The 19,672-nt window shown below is 38.9% G+C and overlaps 2 protein-coding genes across 4 annotated transcripts; both read right to left on the minus strand.

Annotated features, from left to right (window-relative positions):
• Nucleotides 1–11: 11 nt before the first annotated feature.
• On the minus strand, nucleotides 12–8,624 carry AGBE (1,4-alpha-glucan-branching enzyme). Of its 2 annotated transcripts, none has more exons than XM_022847652.2 (17): nucleotides 7,883–8,624; nucleotides 6,711–6,820; nucleotides 6,365–6,576; nucleotides 5,794–5,980; nucleotides 5,346–5,436; nucleotides 4,877–4,996; nucleotides 4,537–4,723; nucleotides 4,178–4,233; nucleotides 3,730–3,853; nucleotides 3,185–3,362; nucleotides 2,738–2,882; nucleotides 2,322–2,421; nucleotides 1,949–2,129; nucleotides 1,473–1,581; nucleotides 1,129–1,215; nucleotides 724–798; nucleotides 12–580 (listed from the first exon to the last, which is right to left on the minus strand). In XM_022847652.2, the coding sequence occupies exons 2-17, from the start codon at nucleotides 6,818–6,820 to the stop codon at nucleotides 482–484; spliced, it is 2,061 nt and encodes a 686-aa protein (XP_022703387.1). In that variant the 5' UTR covers nucleotides 7,883–8,624; the 3' UTR covers nucleotides 12–481. The 2 variants fall into 2 exon arrangements, with proteins under 2 accessions (XP_022703387.1, XP_022703388.1); XM_022847653.2 differs by lacking the exon at nucleotides 7,883–8,624 and adding an exon at nucleotides 7,415–7,584.
• Nucleotides 8,625–11,227: 2,603 nt separating this feature from the next.
• On the minus strand, nucleotides 11,228–19,040 carry Rcd-1 (Required for cell differentiation 1). Of its 2 annotated transcripts, none has more exons than XM_022847660.2 (6): nucleotides 18,841–19,040; nucleotides 16,451–16,593; nucleotides 15,646–16,037; nucleotides 15,257–15,350; nucleotides 14,894–15,088; nucleotides 11,228–14,603 (listed from the first exon to the last, which is right to left on the minus strand). In XM_022847660.2, the coding sequence occupies exons 1-6, from the start codon at nucleotides 18,865–18,867 to the stop codon at nucleotides 14,495–14,497; spliced, it is 960 nt and encodes a 319-aa protein (XP_022703395.1). In that variant the 5' UTR covers nucleotides 18,868–19,040; the 3' UTR covers nucleotides 11,228–14,494. The 2 variants fall into 2 exon arrangements, with proteins under 2 accessions (XP_022703395.1, XP_022703397.1); XM_022847662.2 differs by having other exon boundaries at nucleotides 18,553–19,040.
• Between the last annotated feature and the right edge of the window lie 632 nt (nucleotides 19,041–19,672).

A 19,672-nucleotide genomic window follows, 5' to 3' on the forward strand; every position in this document is an offset into this window, starting at 1 on the left:
TACTTCGTGAGTTAAAATACAACCATTTTTCCTTTTTTTTTCGTTTATTAAATGCTCGCAACAAAACAAAAGAATTTTATTACGCTCTAAATATTTGTTGCATCTTATGTTCGGTTAGGTCAAAATTGCACTGTCTATTTTTCATTTGCATGGACCGCAGACGTGTGTTTACTTGTTTGTGCATAGACCGCAAAACACCTCATAGCTGTTGCACACACGTTTGGTGCAACTGCAGATAGTCGTATAAGATATTCTCTATGTTGTTTTCGGAGTTCAAACAAGTTAGCAGTCATCGTTTGCACCAGGAACTTTTATTGCTACATGAATGTATCGTTTTACTTAAGGCAATTACAATAATATTACTGGCGTAGGGATGACTGCATTTCAATAAATCTATCCAATTTGGTCCTTGGTACTCTTTGGAATAGAAGAAAACCACGTGCTTGCAGTTTTCAGTGACGAGGAAGATCCACTTGCTGGATTAAGCTTTAGCGAAGACGAGGGCACAGCGTGACGGAATGTACACTTCGATCGAGTTTGCACGATTAGCCCATGGGTGAGGCTTCGTATGATACTCCGCCTGGAAATTACCGAACAGTAGATAGTAAAGCTTATGACACATTAATGACCCGACGACGTATCCAGTGAGTTAATTCCAGTGTGTCAGATTTTAATAGTTCCGTAGCTGTCGAGCTACATCTAGCCAACTGGTTGGATACAAACATTTTTATCGAGACGTTCATGGCCCAGGAAGGCCGTATCGTCGCTGGATAACACGATGCGATAAATTCCCGGCTCCTGTAAAAAAACGATGATTAAATAATACAAGCACAAACTTCGGCGGATTACCAAAATTACGACGTTTTCTATAAGCTGATTAATGACAAGTTTTTTCCTAAGGATAAGTAATTTACGCACCTATAATAAACAGCCGTACTCCAAAGAATACAAAAAGGAAACAGTCAAATACCGTTAGCCCGCTGTATAGCTTCGATTCGAAGATCACTCTTTATATAAATAGTCTGTATTCAATCACACTAGGGTGCACAATTAATCATTTATCAGAAATATAAACACAGAAAAGCGTTATTTGTATCAGTACTATTAATGTGTGAATTATGATAAAACCTGGATTCCAAGGCGATATCCTGGAAACGACTGGCCTGGGTGGAAGTTAACCACGAACAGTAAGCCTGCACGTTCGTACGCGATCACCTAATTCACTCAAACGCAACACCTTCGTGTAACCTATATTGATCGATTCTAACCAAATCCTCTCATACTTAACAAACATAGCAACTTTGTAAGCAAGGACTTAGCGCACAGTTACTCTAGTTCCCTTGTAAGTGGCTTTCGAATCCGGCAAATAACGCGACAATAAAAGTAAAACACCTCAAACTCTTATTATATATTACATATTATATTATTATTATATATTACTAGAGCTACTGAAATCTATTGTTTATACAGACCTTGTCTCCTTCGTGCTTACAACTAACATAGCCAGGATGCGCTTTGATAAAACTGTAACGATCGTCCAACTCGTTGAGAGCCCGGTCCCAATTGTTCAAGAACTGATATCTGCACATCAAGTCATAGGCGAAATGAAAACACTCATCTTCTATCTCATAGTCTTTGCGCCGTCATATATATAATAAACGCGACTAATTTGAATTATCTGTTACATTGGACGCCGTTTGGACAATTTTGTCGTGTTCCGAATAATAAGTGTGAATTAAGGGCTCTAATGAAAAACAATAGTGTTGATTTACGTATTGAATATCGTTGCGTCTATGCACTTTACAATGGCTTCAATAGCTCGTATCTTCGGTACTGTAGTTTCGTGCATGTTTTCCCTGCATAAATTAGAAACCTGTTACAGTTCGAGTGTTCGGTATTATCATATCAGCATCGCGAGCCGATAATTCTTCACATTTGAATAGCCCACCTCAAGTTCCTGTCTTCGATGAGATTGAACTGCCTTCGCGCGTAATGGTATGACCACCCGTTTTCCTGACGGGGAAAGTCGAGCCACTCCGGATGACCGAACTCATTGCCCATGAAGTTTAGCCACCCCTCGCCACCAAGTGATTGCGTAATAAATCGGATCAATTTGTGGAGTTGAATACCTAAACATAACAAAGGGCACAGCAGTGTCTTCGAAATTATTTAATATTGAAGCTGAGTGAGCTGTCTTCTTACTTAGGTAAATGGCAACCCCGCATACGACCCACTGGCTCCAGCGTAGCATATTGGTATGCTATTATAGCTTACAAAAGGATTGTCATATGAATGTTTGGCGCATGTCAAATATGACTTACCTCTATCGATAATTGGTGTGAGTGGAGTAAGAATACTCATATTAGTGTACATTTCTTTATCCATCAGCCAAAACGCTAACGTTTTATCACCAACCAAGGCCTGAAAATCAAACAATACGCTTATATAAAAACATGATCGTATTTCGAGGATATTATTCCGATGGATATCTATCTCTCTCTAAGCGCAGTATGATAAACTTTCTACTTGTCTGTTTTTACACATCAGAACAGACCGAATCGACCATCTAACTATATTCAGATAGATCTCATATTGAAATGTTTGCTCTAGCAATTAGCTTGGAATTCGCAACAAACAGTAGAAACACGAATTGTATCTCGAGCAATCAAAAACAAGGATACAATATTCATGCAACGTATGAATCGCATGACTCGTATCTGCGCGAACGGATTCTAACCTGGTCGTGGGACTCGCAATAGGCAATCGTATTTTCACACCATCGCCGGTTGGTAAGCGTATGGACAATATCGCCCATATTCCAATCTTCGTCCTTTTGGTGCTTGAGAATTTTGATCCACATGTCGGGAATCGCCATTGCTAACCTGTCATTGTAACGTTGCAGAGCTGACTTGTCAGATCACATATATATGAACTAACTGTCTGTCAATGCTATCTTTTTCATACGTTTTTGTTACTAGTGCCACTTAGCCTGACAGTAGTGCGCAACTTGCCGGCAGGAGAAACCCCAATAATAATTGTATACTAAAATTCCTGGTAATGATACCGGATTATGATACAAGACATCGGCATAGTAGCTCAACGACATAAGGGTTATTTTTTATCATGAATAATTCTTGTTAGTACGATCAACAGAGGCAGTCGATGTCGACGCTAAAGGACGTACCGGTAATCGAACCCGATCCCACCTTCGGCGACTGGTCGACAAAGAGCCGGCATCCCGGAAACATCTTCCGCAATTGTGATTGCATCCGGAAAAAGTTGATGAATCATATCGTTAGCCAGCTGAAGGTAGGTCAGCGATTCCGTATCGGTGTTTATCCCGAAGTACTCGTTGTAGTCTCCTATAGCAATCAGGGCACAGGCCAACGGAAACATTAACTACTGTTTTACCATTTTAGCTCATCAAAACTTGTTCACCATAATAAGACCAACACAGAATAGTTTTGCATGTTAATAGGTGTCTGGCTGTGTATAAGCATTTTTTTAATTAAGGTTTCTTACAATCAACTATCGAAGATTGTGTTGTGCTTGTTATTTGCATATATTGAAATTCACGTTGTTATATCTGAGAACAAATTTGCAAAATGAATGTCGACTAAGCATATATATATATATATTACTCAATCGAAAGTGAGATTCCCGTATAATTGAGTGTTTCGCTAATAAATTTCTTCAAAGGGTACATCGGATAGGCATTTGTTAACTTACCTGAAAAACCAGTTCCCATTCCGTGGTCATGATACAACATTGACGTAACGCCATCAAAGCGAAACCCGTCAAATTGGAATTCGTTTATATAGTAGTAAAGATTTGAGAGCAGGAATCGTAGCACCTGAAATTACAAGGGCAGGTTACAATGGCCGTAACAGAACTATCTGACAGCATTTACGCATCCTCAACTTGGTCAAAATCGAAGTATACGAAGTACGAAAAGATTGCCTGTTTTTTTAACAGTATGTCAGTCCTCCAACCTTCCATTCTCGAATTCAGATATAGCCGTAGGCTACATGGTAATCATTTCCTTCTAGGCGAAAAAGCATTCACGTTCAAAACGGTCAAAGTGTGCAAACATTTAATATTTTACTGAAATTTGCCGTCACGACCATTCTATACCTAGACATGATGGGGGGTGAACGTTTCTCTCATAACGCCTTACCTCGGGCTGGTTGTAGTCGAAAAGTCGACTGTTCCACTGATCGTGGAAACCCCGTCCTGAAATAATGGGGAAAAGACATAGACACAAGCGTCAATGGTCACAAGGCTCTTTTCTCAAGGATGTCAATCCGTGCCCCCGTACATAATGAACGACTTCTTTCTAATCCACTCCGAGAAACTAAAATGCATTGTCGTTCAACTTTCAGGACGCATCGTCTTCGAAATGCGCAAAACATTTGAAAAAGTGCGCGATTTCCAGTTGCTAACTTACCCGCTAAAATCAACCGTATAGCAAAATCGAATTCAATAGGCATTCAGTGTTCTCTAACGAAGCACTATCAGCATTTTCATTAAACATACCGCCATCATGAAAATAGCATGCGTCGGTGCCATCGAACTGGTTAAGTCCATCCATGACGTTCTTGGACGCGTGAGAATGCACAACATCTAGGAGAACTTTTATTCCGCGTTTGTGGGCCTCGTCAATAAGCTCTTTCAGTTCACACGGGGTACCATAACGTGATGAGGTAGCAAAGAAGGCTGTCACCTAGTAATTATTGTTTGCATTGTAGTATAAATGAATGAGCTTTCCCTAGGTACTGGCTTATTATACTAAATTGTTTGCTAAATAAATTCGCATTGCTTCTTTTAATCTTAACTTCTGCAGTCGTCTTAATACTTGTGTGATTATTAGACTAACCTGATAGCCGAAACTAGCGTAATATGCGTGCTCCATAATAGCCATCAACTGAATCGTGTTGTAGCCCTGACGCTCAATGTGAGGTAGTGTATTGAGGCGAAATTCGTTGTACGAAGCCACCTAGGGCAAGATAATATAAATAGTTAAACATCCACACGTTCAAGTAGAATTTTTGCTCTGTTTAGCTTAAGTGCCACATGTTGTAGCCGGCTGGAATAGATACAAGCAACAATGTTAACTTTAAGAATGATAAACCTAAGTTTAGATTTGAGAAGGTCTAGAAAACGAAGAGTTAATTTATACTCTATGCCGATGTGTGCTCTATGCGATTTCAGAATTCACTCCATGCGTGGTATGAAGAACACGCAAAAACAATCGAGCATTCAATTGAATTGGGTAATATAAGAGAATCAGAGAGAAACATGGAAGCTAACCATGGTTTACTCTAACTCTATTTAAATATGCACACCTTATATTCAGGCGAAGCAACTCCGATGTGCGCTTCATAGATTCGTAGGGCTGAGCTACCGGCAGGGGGTCGCGGATGCTTAAATTCGTACCTAGGGAAATTACGCTCAGCTGTTAATTTGACGTTGACTGTAGGAGTCCTTTTAGGTCATAGTTTATTATTTTAGTGCATTAAGAGACGACAAAATACAGAAACGGGTGCCGCTTAAACTTCAGGTGGGCTAAGTGAGCTAATATAAAGCGAGTTATTGTAATGTTCATGTACTTTATGAAATCAAACCTAAATTTATCTGGGTTCGGAAATGATACGTTATCCTCTTAGTACGAATGAGATCAAACGCCAATGGCATACTATATCAAGCGTTGTAATGTGTCAGAAACGCGCCAAAAGTATTCAGATGAAAATTGTTCGTGCAACGACGCAGCAATAACGCGTTAATTAAACGCACTTTTTGTCCGGATTGTAGATCCGATGATGATAAGCATGGCTACCTTCATCTTGAAGAACATAAGTTGCCCATGGTGAATTGCGATCGGTTAATTCATCCTCAAACGTGCGGACGACTATTTTTAGCTTGTCAAGATGCTTCACAACGGGCCTGCCATCCTTAGACTTGACGTGGATTTTCCATTTCCCTATAGGACGGACCCAAAACAAAATACATGCATACAAATATCTATCAGTTTTACGTGGGATACTTGTTGTACAGACACTGCCTGACGCGGCTCACGCTTAACTCAAAACAGGAAACAATGATTCGTGGTAGAAAAACAAGTTCCTTGAGAGTGTTCTCTACTGCAAGTCATGTCTCAATGAATGGGCGTTTGCTACCAAACTGAGTAAACCACATTTCTTAATGTCCTTGACGTGAGTTATTCAGTTTAGCATGGTTTCTAGTAATGACCTAGATATCCGTCCATAGACCGTTTCCAGATATCTGTGTTTCATAGTATGAATATCAACTATGTTATATTTCATAATTGGAAATGGTTTACGTCGATACAAGATAGAAAACATACCAAAACCTGCACTCTCGAATGGGTGTGAAGTCTGGTTCCAATTGTTGAATTCACCCTTGAGATATAAGGTCTTAGCGCATGGCGCCCATTCGTTACCACGCAGGGAGCCATCCGACTCAATGTGAAAGCCATACTCCTTATAAGACGAGCAAAATCTCCTATAACCGCCTTCCTGATCAATCCACTGCTTTTTTTCCAAGAAACATTTATACCTGAGGCAAATCGTCGAGAGGATATTGTTTTCGAGGTGTTATTTTCGCCTGGTACAACTTATCGGTAAATACTTCTTTAGATAATAGCTTCTAGACTCAATTATAAAAATTCCTAAATTTATATACTATCTCACCTGCGTTGGATTTCTTTTTCGTGCATCCTCAAGTATCCGTCCCTCTCCAGCAGGACATCAATCTTGGGAACTACTTTATCTCCCATCTTCTCAAAAGGCATAGACGGCATCTAGGTTGTTTAGCGCAAAGACACAGTTGAAACAAATATTAACTTAATCATATAATAAACTAAATCGATCAAATATATCAAAACGCAGATAAAAATCTCGTAGTTGCAAACATTGGGTTCGAATTATGCAGAGGCAAAAAAAAATTTAGTAGTCTAATGTAGGCAACGTTCGATATCACTATTTTTCTGATCCGTTTGACGAATTATCAGGAAAGCAATGGCGTAAAAACGTTTTACACCACCTGTAATTTAAAGGTAATGTATCACTTTCGGTTACCAACCGAAAGCCCATTAATATCGAACCTTATAAACCAAGTAGACCTATCGAGTCCTGTTGCCTGATTTCTATGGCATCATACAACCGCAGCGCAATTTTAATGTCTGGTTGTATTGAAAAACTATTATTTGATAGCAGCAATCTAATTTCAACAAACGCGCAAACAAACAAAGCATCTCGAAAATCATGTCAGCTGAAGTTTACCCTATTGACGATAAATGATTTATTATGAAAATAGAAGGCAGTTTTATCAAAATAATAAAGTTCTCTTTGAAAATCTGGTGACCTTGTAATATTAATTAGAATCTCTTGCATACTTTCCTTTACATAGTCCTATGCTGTTCTATAATGTCGACCTCTTCTAGCGAGTAGCGATTGTCAATTGAATGAGACAGATCTCGTTCGTATCATTAACCGCCTTTCAGAGAACATTACTGTCTCCTGTCTGTATGCATTTCTATGCTTGAAAACAATAACGTTAATAACTAGAGACTATGTAGTTTCTTATTCACGTGTTTTATCACTAATAGCACAGAACTCATCGAAAACAAGTGGCGCTGGCGAGCCGCGTCAACAGTTATCCTGGTGCACTCGATCTTTCCGCCTCTCTTTAGCTAGATATTTCTACTGGACGCTGTTTTTGTTTTCAGGCACCTCTATCTCTCGTACGGACTTCAAGGACGTCAATACCATGAGTCGGTTGTGATAAGTTGACAAGTGATGCAAATTACCATTACGTTGTACACTAACTTACATTTCACTAACTTACTTTCGATTGTACTCACCAACAAGAGTCAAGACTGACAGATGACATAATCCGGTAAAGATGGCTTTATTTTACGTGTCTCGTTGTAAATTCTGTTTGTTTTTTTGATGATATTCACCATCCCACTGTTAAAACTGATGTTTCCTTTTAATCCGTTGTAAATTTTCCATTAGCACCGAGTCTTCAGCGCTAACCTACTTAGTTCCGTACTGTCGGCATAAAGAAGAAACTACTATTATTGCCAATATTACTGTTGCTATTATTATTCGAATGGATCGCCTGAGTTAATGTCTACGTAGAGATGTCGTCACTGACCTCAGACGGTTACGCCTGTAAATAATCCTACCAAGAAGCGTCGCTGACCAAGAAAGGCTTATAGGCAAATGTCGGTGGTATAAGCTAACGTTGTTCTCACGGAGAGGCTAGCTCGTCGGCTAGAATCAACTAGGCTTGGCTTCCAGTCAATGGCTGAGCTTCTGGTGTGCTGTGACAACTCCCCTCCACTTTTACCGAACGCTGAAGTGCTAGGGCGCGGATTGCTGCGAGAAGTCCACAGTACGCAGGTACAACGGTAGACAAAACGACGGACTCCTTCTTCCGCGCGTAAGTGAATACGTTTCAGTGAGAGTGTCAATGGCGCGAAAATGTTACCCTTCGCAGTTTTCTACCATTGGCTACCACTGGATGTTGTTGTACTATTCGGTTTGTGGTTAACGAACAACTGGCGCAGCTTTCCTGTTTTGACTGGTGGCCTCTACTGTTTTAGGGTGACATGCAGTTTTTGGCCTCAACCACCAGACGGCGCTCTGAGACGAGTGCGCGGCCTCTCTGCATGCCGTGGGCATGGCGTTTCGTGGTGAGAGCTGCTAGAACTCTAGAACGTCGCTAATGCATACGGCAAAATTACTCGTTGTGAATTAAGTATTGAATTAAGGATGTGAAGGGCTCACTTCAATAACGGGCAGGGGTGATTGTTGCTTACGTCAATATATACAATATTTTGTACGTATGTATGTATATAAATACATAATATGTATTTAACATTCATAATATGTAGATACGTGGATTTCATCTAAGTACTTTGTATGCGTGCATGAACATACATCTTTTTGGCATAAAGGTGTTTAGTAGGCACATCGATGTTAGGTACATTTGTCTGAGTACAGATATTCGTGAAAACCGCTGTATTCCTACAGTAATGCTTCTACATGAAAATAATAAAAGACAGTAACATGAGCAATAGAGAAAGATGAAATAGTCATTTAAAAAATGATTAAGAGTCAACTTATTCGGCCAAATAAGATCGAAGTTCTTCTGTTGCTTTGAAATTTATCGGCAAATATACCGAGACTCTACTACTCGATTATTTTACAATGGCTATTAAAACACAAATGAAACAATAATTCCATATGTATCGATTATAAGGTATTGGAGAACACTCTCAATTACTAGATTTCGGTAACAATAGAAGTAACCTGATTAGTCCTAATATTATAACACGTCGAAAGTTGTAGTGACTTCCATCTGAATTCCGTCGTAGGAACTCATCTGATTTTCACTATCGAATATGCCGTGGTATTGACATGTTTTCCGTCTATTGACTGCTTTGTCCAATATATTTCTTGTAACGTCTCCTGCTCCACACTTGCTGAGAAACAAAGTCTTTCAAATGTCTGTTAAAAGGGCACCTATGATGTGCAACAGAAAAATTGCGAAGGATATCGTTCTCGGCAACTACTCTACTATGGCATCCATCGTTGAAACGTTACTTTGACTGCGACAAGAGCCACTTGATTGATGGCTCGTTAGAGATGTATATGCAACGCCACAGAAATCAACCGACGCGAAAAAGGCGAGTGTTATGAAAGCCGTGAAGGATGAACCGTGGAGGAAGCTCCAGTGCTTTCGACGATAGAAAAAGTATTTCCTAATTGTCGCGCATACACCGCCGTCCATTAAAAGTTGCGCTCAACTCGGCAAACGCGACGTGGGTAATGTAGCGGCGTGAAAGGAGCGTGAAATTGGGGACGAAGCGTTAACAATTACTTGTCGAACCACTGCGTCAGTGTCAATGGCATAATATCGCTGGTGGAAAGCTGAACTGCGCCTGTCGCGAACATTTCACCTGGAAATGTGTCAATTCAATTCGTTCTTTTCCTGGTAAAAAAAAAGTTCTGCTACGAGTGGAATAGTGACAATCAAGTATGTTTTATAACGTGTTTTATCCCACTTGCGTACCTAAATAATAAGGCAAAGTAGAAAAAAAAAAAAAAAGATAGTTAAAAAGCAAACATTTCTATTCGTTTTTGGGTAATATTGTAAATTATAGAACTTCCTATACTTTTTTAGATATTCAATCAGATAGCGAAGTATTTAATATGAGCTTTTATTTACCCGTCATTTGATATACTTACATAGGTCTTTATGTAAACGCTAAGCTCTCAAAGGGACGCTTGAACCTGGATATAGGTTACACACTTTTAGAATGTACGTCGGATAAAACGACGAGCAGCCTCCTCCATACTCACCCTGCTTTTGCCTGATGCTAATATATATTAGTGCAACTGCTGATAATTAAAAATTGGTTCAGAGAGAACGAGGATCTGCTATTGTGCCATCAATATGCATGATGTATAAACCCGCAACCTTGTAAGTAGCTTCTAAAAGGTTTTTAGGCTGGATTTAGCTAAATTTCGTACTTTCCTGAAACATTAATTTTCTAAAAAATATTAAGCAATATTTTTTTTTATATATTTTTTTGCAGTATTTAATAATGTTGTGAACAAGCGATCATTGTCGATCTAAAAAAGAAAGTATCGGTATAATTGCGTCGCTAGAAGCCTTCGAGCACTGACACAACTTAGACACCTCTCGAGCATTACGGGGAGGAAAAGGATACTGATTCTTTAGTACTATACAGAATTCTCACACATCGCCTAATGGCCTAGGTACTTTACGTAAGACTCATTACTATTTGTATCAAGTACATAGTAATAGTTTGTGATATGATTTTTTCCCTTAATTGTGTTTGAATTAATTCATTGAATCACACTAATCTGCGTACAACTGGTCTCGTAGTACGATATCTTTTTCTAGTAGTATGGTTGATTTTTTTTTATTAACCTCTGTTTTCTATAATAAAGGTGGTTGACTAAAGTTTTTCCTTCCGTTTCAGTTTGCTTCCGTCTTGTTCTAGCTAAATGTTGCTAATATTAATGACACGTAAATGAGCATTTTTGTTGGGTGACACATATTTCTTCTACGCTTTACTCATCGTCATTTCCAACACCATATACGCCCATTGAATATATATATATATATATATATATATATATATTGAGTATATATAATTCTCATATGTACATACAATTGTAAGTTTATCTTTATTGATAATCTAATTATTCATTACCATAGTTATTGTAGTATTGTGCAGCCTGGCAAACTTTACTTGGTCTACTACCTTACTCTTATCTATTGAACTATCGAAGCAGTAGTTTATTGGAGTTAATAGCGATCCACAGCATACTACAGGAGTCAAAATTAAACAAACAAACAAACATAATTAAATCTGAAAAACAGAGAAAAATGCGCCCATCACGGTGCGCTAACGCCGCAGACTTTCATTGTGTGTATGTAAAAAAGCTACTGAAAGTAGCGTGAAATCAGACTAATTATATTTTTCGTTTCTATTAATTCATCTACATTGGTTATAATTATTACTGTTTCTATTACAATCATTACTACTGCTATATTCGTAATTGTAATTATTACGACTATTCCGTAACTAGTAGTAGTTCCCCCGTAGAAATTTAGGGACTGTTAGCCGAATCTACATAACAGCATTAGTAATAGCTCTGCTAATTACTATCATTAGCTGGTACATGTTATGGTAAACACAGACACCATGTATCAGGGCACCAATTTATAATGTCATAGATCACGCTTATCACATCACGTATTTAGATCGTCATCATCATATATTCCTATTCTTGTTTTATTATGGTGTGTTTTTGTCCATTTACTATTTTATTTTTTGACACAAAATACCTCTTTCCACTTCATTCCGACGTCGACATCGTCAACGTGACATTTCTACGTCTTTCATTCGTTTTGTACTCTTGTTTTGCTAACGAATCTAGCGCCCTGCGTACGTACGTACGTCACCTTTACCCATGAAGACTTTCTCATTTGCGCACAACTTCTTGTATGCTAATAAAATAGACTTGATGCTTGTATATTATTTAGAGAAGTTCTGTGTTAAGCAGCCTGTTTGCACAGGTGTCCTATTTCGTATGATATGGCCTGGTGAATATGTGTGAGTGAGTGTGTGTGTGTGTGTGTAACAATGACAAGGTACCGCCCATGCTGAAAGGAGTTCATCTCTAATATCTAACGAGCACGAAGTAGCGAAGGCAAATTAATATTATTTAATAATAATAATTGGAATACATACAATAATAGCCTTTGTCGTCATATCTCTTGTCGCGATCAGTAAGCAGTAATAGCTTGATGTTTTTGTAGGGTGATCATAATACGTGGCTTTAGATATACATTTCCGTTGAGAATATGCATTCATGTATATTGTATATAGTGTATGTTATGTTTCCACAGGTTCCTGCGGACTATATCACACTGAGCAAGCTGGTTTCATCGGCCGCCGGTGTATGATGATTGCATGCCTCAAATTTTGAACTACACTCTTGCCATACAGCCAGAATACTATAGTTCCTTGATTTAGTCTGGACAACTAGGTATCAACGTTATGTGATATAATACTGATTGGGGCCTAAAATATTTTTTGATCGTTTCCTTCTTCGTTATTTGTTTCTGCTTTTTGTTTGGCAAAATCTTTTTTAACGACGATGTCTTGCCCTAGTGACCTGTCGGTGAAACTTCTTTATCCACACAGTAACAGACTATAACATTCACAATAGTGCTATATATACCCCCAACTGAACGCAACCAACGTCGATTGAATCCTATTATTTTAGTAGAGCAACGAACCGGTAATACACACACACACGATCATTTGTTATAAAGCTACTATCCTATCTTATTAATGGACCACATAATTTTTACCATATATCAAATACCCATCTATCTGTCAATGTACATATTTACATGATTACGGCAGTCAAGAGAATACATTTCGCCCTTACCCATGAGTTGAACCTGGATGACTTCACCTTTTGATATAAGTCATGTGTATCTATATGGTTACTTCGATCAATAACTTGGGCTTTTCTTTTTCGCACACGCGCATGCTTCGTTTTGTTGGAAAAACGCTTGAGTGATTTGAAGAATGAATGGTGTAAATGATTGAAACTGAACGCCCCTTTTGTCGGATACCCCCCCCCCCTCCATCATCAACGTCCACCACCAATGAATGTGTATCGTTTGAATACGGAAAAAAAATGAGACCAAACCATGACCTAAAGGTCAATTAAGAAAAAAGCTTTCCATGGGGAACACATGCCACTATGGAGATTATTCGCCATAATTTCCATTACAATACGATGAGCATTTATCACGCCTAGGGTTTTTCCATTCTATTTCGTTGAAACTAAGTGTATGTCTGTATGTGACTGTGTTTATCTATCGGACACTTAGGAGTATTAGCACTTTCTAGCACTAGTAAAAAGAAACTCGTAGTGGCTCTTATTAAGCGTAATATCCTATTCAGAGTGATTGTGCTGACTAATTATTTTATCTATACATATTGATGTGTGCGTGTCTTTCATAGTAATTCGGCAGAATTTAACTTCGGAGAACATTTTGAAGTTCCGAAACGTCAGTATCGCAATGAAGAAAAACCCTTTTGCAAGTTCATATATCTGTCAAAATTCTCACCTGACAAAACAGTCACAAAATGCAGGTGACCCTTCTTGCAATGCCAACTGTTGACTACGTACGGTTCACAGATAGTATAAATCCTTATATTTATCCCATTTTAGTACTGCTGTGCATAGTAGTAGGTTTATGCACAACAAAGCCATTTGAGTTTCTAACTAGAAAAATAATTAGATTTGGTATTTTTTTTGCGGCGTGTTTGAGGGCGAAAATGGGCTCGGCAACGCAACCACCTTATCACTTGAAGTTCCTTGTTTTTTTAGGACTTCGGTTAATTGTTATTTTCAGAATAAAACCATGTCGAGGTGCAACCTTACCTGAAACCACTATTGATGGTGAAGATTGCATTCGCTACTGGTTAAGTCATAATTCGAATTGAATGCAGCCCACTTGACACGCTCGTCAAATCAATTCATCTAATCTCGACCTCAAAACTACTGACTGAAAAAAGTTCGTCTCGCCACTGCCAGAGGTTCCAGTTGCAATTCATTTTTAGTGCCATTCATAGATATGATATACACCACTTATTCCGTTGTCACTGACACTACCCACTTGAATCCCCCTATTTTCCATTTTGAATGTATCCCAATAATCGCCGTGTATTGTGTCGACCGTAAATAAAATCACACGAAAGCTGTTGTCGGCCCATAATAGCAAACACGGTATGAACAGCTTAACGAGGGCGCTATTGCCAGTCGGACGCTAATCCGTCAACCCAACTTAACTTCCCTTCGCTTAGCTGCGCAGACGCATTCTACTGATTATTGCGTTTTGAACATGTTTAACTTGATGCCGGCACCTGTCCGGCCTGCTGAGGTGAGAACAATATTCCCTCCTGAGGATCCTCAGCAAGATTCTTGTGAAGCGAACGAAGCCAGTGCTGGGTCGACCTGAAATTATTATGTAACTGTTAAGACGATTAGAGTAACGCTTGCATTATTGCATCACTGCTTAAATGTTGTTTACGGGTAGATATTTTCAAAATTTCAAGATATAAATAGTTGAAAATTGCAAAAACTGCTTCAATAACTTTTTTTTTTCAACATCCACTGCTAGTAGCAATTTATGACTGAAGCCCAACGATACTCCAACGTGTCCATTCCCTTTTTTACATCAAGATAATTGTCTACAGTCGACATCATTGCTCCACGACGAAACTAAAGAGAAACTAATGACACACCTGTCTTCTTTAAGGCAATTGGAAAAGGTGTTATCTCTGAGCTGATCAGGTAGACACTGACGCAAGGCTTCCTTTGCCCGAGCGTTATCACTAAGCCGCAGGTAACATCGCACCACATGTTTGAGAAGTCGCGAACTCTGCTCCTTGGCTAATGAGATCACCATTTTACCCAAAATCATCGCCACGTGTGAAAACCTGTACAAAAAAGATTATCGTAGTTTATACAGTATTATTACGTATATATTGCTTGAAGGAAATAACTAAATTGTTGAAAATCCTGCGCGTCTCACCTAGCCCATCAGAGAAGATTATAATTCTGCAAAAATCAGTATACTAAGTTGTAACATAACTAATTACACTTACCTCTCATAGGTCTGACAGATGTAGGCTAACCCAGTGTCGTCCAAAAGGATCTTCTGCAGAATAAATGTCGCCACTGTCTTGGAGAGTTCGCTGCCTGTAAAGCGATAGAATATAGATTTTACTTCGTTTAGGGTGAATACAAGCAGCCGGAAAAGTTAACTGTGGACCACGAGAGCTTACATTTTCTAAACTTTGTTTTACAGTATTGCCTATATGACTTCGAGCACTCCTGTTATTATCTTTGTTCGTCAATCAAACAAGCACCGCTGAACCTTGTGGTACGTTACATGAGTTGTGAGTTATCCCCTACGCAGTTATAGATATAAAAAATAAGTAGTGCTGGGTACGCAATGCCGACGAACAACAGGGAAACTTCATTGGCAACTAACCGCTTTCCATAATTCGCAGACAGAGTGGAATTATTTCCGTGGTGAGCAAGAAATTTATGACCTCTTGTTCATCAGTCTTTACCAGCGCACCAATAACACCCAGAGACGTCAGGCGCAGGTATTCGAACGGGCGCGTCTTCGACACGGTATGCAAAAACGGGTACAGATAAAGAGGAATGTTGGCTTGCAGGAAAAACGACCGCGTCTCGGGATGGCTAGCGACGCACTGCAGCAGCGCCAAGGCATTGCAGACACGATTAGATTGATGGGCTGTCAACGATGGTGGGTTGATTGCCGGATAGATGTGAATGATTTCCTGGACTAGAGCGGCAATTGTGCCAAACGAGTTCCATAACATAGGCGCCAGATCGGGAACAACTTCTCGCTTTTTACTGTTAAAAGCAACAAGAGGCTTCAAAATGTCATGTGACATTTCTAAGTCAACTGGACAAACTCGACAGTAAATCTCACCAAAATTAGATAGATCGGTACGACGTAATTAAGGAACATTATCAGTTTTAATTTGAAAATAGTATGACGTATGCGTTGCTCATTATAATCTCATAACCTTGTTCTAAGATAACAGCGTTTAGACTACTCTATCAAGAGTCATTTTAATTAGACGGATGATGAAATAAGGGGCGCATTTACCAGTTTTTCATGTATCTATTTTCCATATCGCAGTAGTATTACATCTATTCATTGTTACCAGCAGTCTAGTCTACACACGCACACAGAGAGCGTAAGGTCTCTGCTGTAGGACTGCACAAATATAAATAAATAAAAATAAAAAAAAACAATGTACCTGAGTTCAAGAAGGGAGTTCTCACGGGTTTCCGGATTTACAAGTTCAGCTATCCACTGGAAAACCTTTTCGCGTTCCATTGGTGACATCGTTGGAGCACCTCCGCCCCCTCCTTGAGGACCACCTGGTCCGCCCATAATTACCTAGAACAACAAAATCAAAGCCTAAACAAATAGCACCATCCGATCTCTACATATTTATCAAACGAACAGCGAAATTAAGCGATTCTAGCTCGACAACCGTGTTACAGAGAGTTTCGTGAATTCTTTAAGCAAGGAGTGATAGCAGATAAAGGCAAATAATGAGAATAGACGAAAAATTACGAAAATGTCCAAAGGCTCATGCTACACTGTACACCAGTCCTTTGACGAGGGTAAAAGGGCTCGTAATGTCGATAAAACCCTCTGTGACACGACAGTAGCTAAGAGAGGTGTAGACCTGCTCTTCGAACTGGTCCAAACGAAAGACTGGTTAAATACGACAAATATGGCCACTGATATAACCCTAATAATCTAGCTGGCGGACACCACTTCAATCAGCTTCTAGTACAACTAGTTTATGACGATGCGGGCTCGTACAAGTGACATAAGAAAAAATCTTACATGTATTTAAAATGTTGACAAGCGCGTACGCTGTTGAATAGTTCGATTTGTTAGCCTGTCAGAGATCAAACTGGCGGCGACATACAGAGACCCATCTCACTTTAGTGATTCGCTACCAGGCTTTCTCAAAAGTAATAAACACGTTTCCATATGTAGTATCATTCATCTAACTGCCTTATTCCCTACCTATTTAGCAGCATTTTTAGCTAGGTTATTTTTTAGAACGTTTTAATAAAAAAAAAAGATTTTTCTTCTGTACCATTTACCCTTCAACAACAGCCACTGATTCATGCAGCATGATACTTTTATACCGATATCTGATGCTTAGTTGACTTTCAGCATAGTTTATCAATTAATTCTCGTCGAATTTAATCGACTATAATTTAATCGAATCACACAGTTTAAGACGGTTCCAAATCACAGCCTGCTGCAAAAGTTACTTTTCGTCCTGTCCTTAGATGTGCCTATGCTATCCGTATTTATTTATCATTGACGTCCCATGAACATATTTTATTTTTAATACTTTTATATAAGTCATGTAGTGTTTGTAACCAATCATTCTATAATGAACACACTCGTTTAGTATGACTGAGCCGACACAATGACAAGTAGTATATATTCGAGCAAAGCCAGTAGGTTGTCACTATTATTCATTAGATTTGCTCTCGAACAATTTGTAGCAAAGACTCAAACAAAAAGTATATACAGGTTAAAGACTGAAATACAGAAACCGTCTGCTGAGACACACATACTAGCCTATAGTAATGTATTTTGAGATACGGTTACAGCGTTGATGCTATGTGTGGTATATTTTGTTGCGCTCAATGAAGGAGACAAGATTTTCTAAAACTTGATTAAAAAATGTTTGTCCCATAGGGTCGTATCATGCTGATATTGAACCTTAATGTTTCTTAGGATGCAATTATTAATTATCATTGGTTCCTTCTATTGATAGTATTCTGACATAGTACTCAAACAAGCAAATCGTTCAAATTCAAACAATCGAACGGAAACATGTTTTTAAGACTTGTCCTCGTCCGATCCTTTTCGGGCCTGTTGAATGCTAATGAAAGGTTGTAAATTCAGATGAACTGGGTCCAAGTGGGACGTTTTTACGCTTTGCGCCCCAAGAATTTCAGCGTTTCTACATTACAGCCTCGATATTGGTTGGGTTATTAATCTCACTTCCCAGACGACCTCCAGGATTTCTGACAAGAATGTAGCGCACTAACGTTACTATTAACGAAATATTTTGACCAGATAACATCGTGAATAACAAAACGTTTATCTAACCTCTGCCTTATTAGGTATAATAGTTCGAGCTCCCAAAGGGTGATTTTCAGGATAGCAAATACGATCTTATGAATAGTGAGTGCAGACACTGTAACTGTACACCACAAGAGGTCATTTTAAAATGAAAGCAGTTACAGGCATATGCTTTAATACCAATTAATTGATATGTTCACACGGATTGTTTTATTCTGCTTTCCTAATACTCACTAAAACAGATATTTGGTGCCAGCTTCAAATAGAGGGTGCCTCTTGTTCGACATCACTGTTATTTCTGAAGACAGTCGACGTAAAATGCCTGATGACCGTCGGACATCCATAGATTTTGTTGCCAATACGTCAACAGCTGCCGAGAGTAAAGTATATAGAACCACTTGCTTCCTATTCTTTAGAACTTCGAGCTCTGATCTCGAAATTACCCTAAAGGTACATTGTACACCTTGCTTATACCTCTCCCAGATCCAAGTTCATTAGCACATGGACTGATGCTAAACTGACCTGCGTCTGCGATTGTAGCGCATTCATCGTCAAAAGCAGTTCGTCGCTCGACCACGGCTATTGTCGGCTCCCAGTAAGCTCACACTGTATGCGCCAAAGATAGTGTCGGCGGCGGTGATAGGTACAATCTGTTGCGAACAATAAGCTTCTCACCACAGACCACAAAGCGGTCGGATGGGCCTGGTATAACTTCGAAACGAGTAGCGTACAATCGCAGATCGGCTCCAAAACTAAAGGAAACTCACATTATGGTGGACAGAGAATTTTGCGACAAGAGAAGGGTGAAAGGGTAGCGCCAAATTTGAATGAGGCCGAGTGATTTAGGCTTTAACGGCACCAAGTGCTTATACCCAAATCAATGTACGTGACTCTATGAGGAACTGCCATTATCTAAGCAGAGAATTGTTAGACAAAATTAAATTGAAGAAAATTGGAAGATAAGTCTCATTGTTGATCTTATCATATAGTTTTCAATCAATTAAAAATTACGACCAACTTCATTTAACTCACCTTAGTCGAAATGTGCTAACATATATCTAAGAAACGAACAAATCTAGATAAACTAGCGATTAGTGATAAGAAAACTATATGTGTTTCAAATACGACTGGGTAAAAATGGTTTATTTATATTTATAACTTATATATATTTAGGATTTATGAATCTATTTCCAGACATCTATACATTTTCTTAATCGCAAGTACCGTCAATAATAACAGTAATAATAGTAATTCTATTTCAAAAATAAGTAAAAACTGATCACAAGTTTTCTACAAAATAGCTAACAAAATGGCCAATTTAGCAAGTTCATGCAGCGTCTGACAACGCGTATAT

The sequence above is a fragment of the Varroa jacobsoni genome, unplaced genomic scaffold, assembly GCF_002532875.2.
Source record: "Varroa jacobsoni isolate VJ856 unplaced genomic scaffold, vjacob_1.0 scaffold_1302, whole genome shotgun sequence".
In the NCBI taxonomy this organism is placed as follows: Eukaryota; Metazoa; Arthropoda; class Arachnida; order Mesostigmata; family Varroidae; genus Varroa; species Varroa jacobsoni.

Excerpts from the sequence above, each read along its gene's own strand:
- Rcd-1 (XM_022847660.2), bottom strand. The coding sequence starts at position 18,867 with ATGAATGCGCTACAATCGCAGACGCAG. Across the intron at positions 15,351-15,645 it reads TCTGCGAATTATGGAAAGCG|GCAGCGAACTCTCCAAGACA; the intron begins GTTAGTTGCCAA and ends ATCGCTTTACAG. Across the intron at positions 15,089-15,256 it reads ATCTGTCAGACCTATGAGAG|GTTTTCACACGTGGCGATGA; the intron begins GTAAGTGTAATT and ends TTTTTTGTACAG.
- AGBE (XM_022847652.2), bottom strand. The coding sequence starts at position 6,820 with ATGCCGTCTATGCCTTTTGAGAAGATGGGAGATAAAGTAGTTCCCAAG. Across the intron at positions 3,854-4,177 it reads TCGACTACAACCAGCCCGAG|GTGCTACGATTCCTGCTCTC; the intron begins GTAAGGCGTTAT and ends TTGTAATTTCAG. Across the intron at positions 1,216-1,472 it reads GTAAGCACGAAGGAGACAAG|GTGATCGCGTACGAACGTGC; the intron begins GTCTGTATAAAC and ends TGAGTGAATTAG.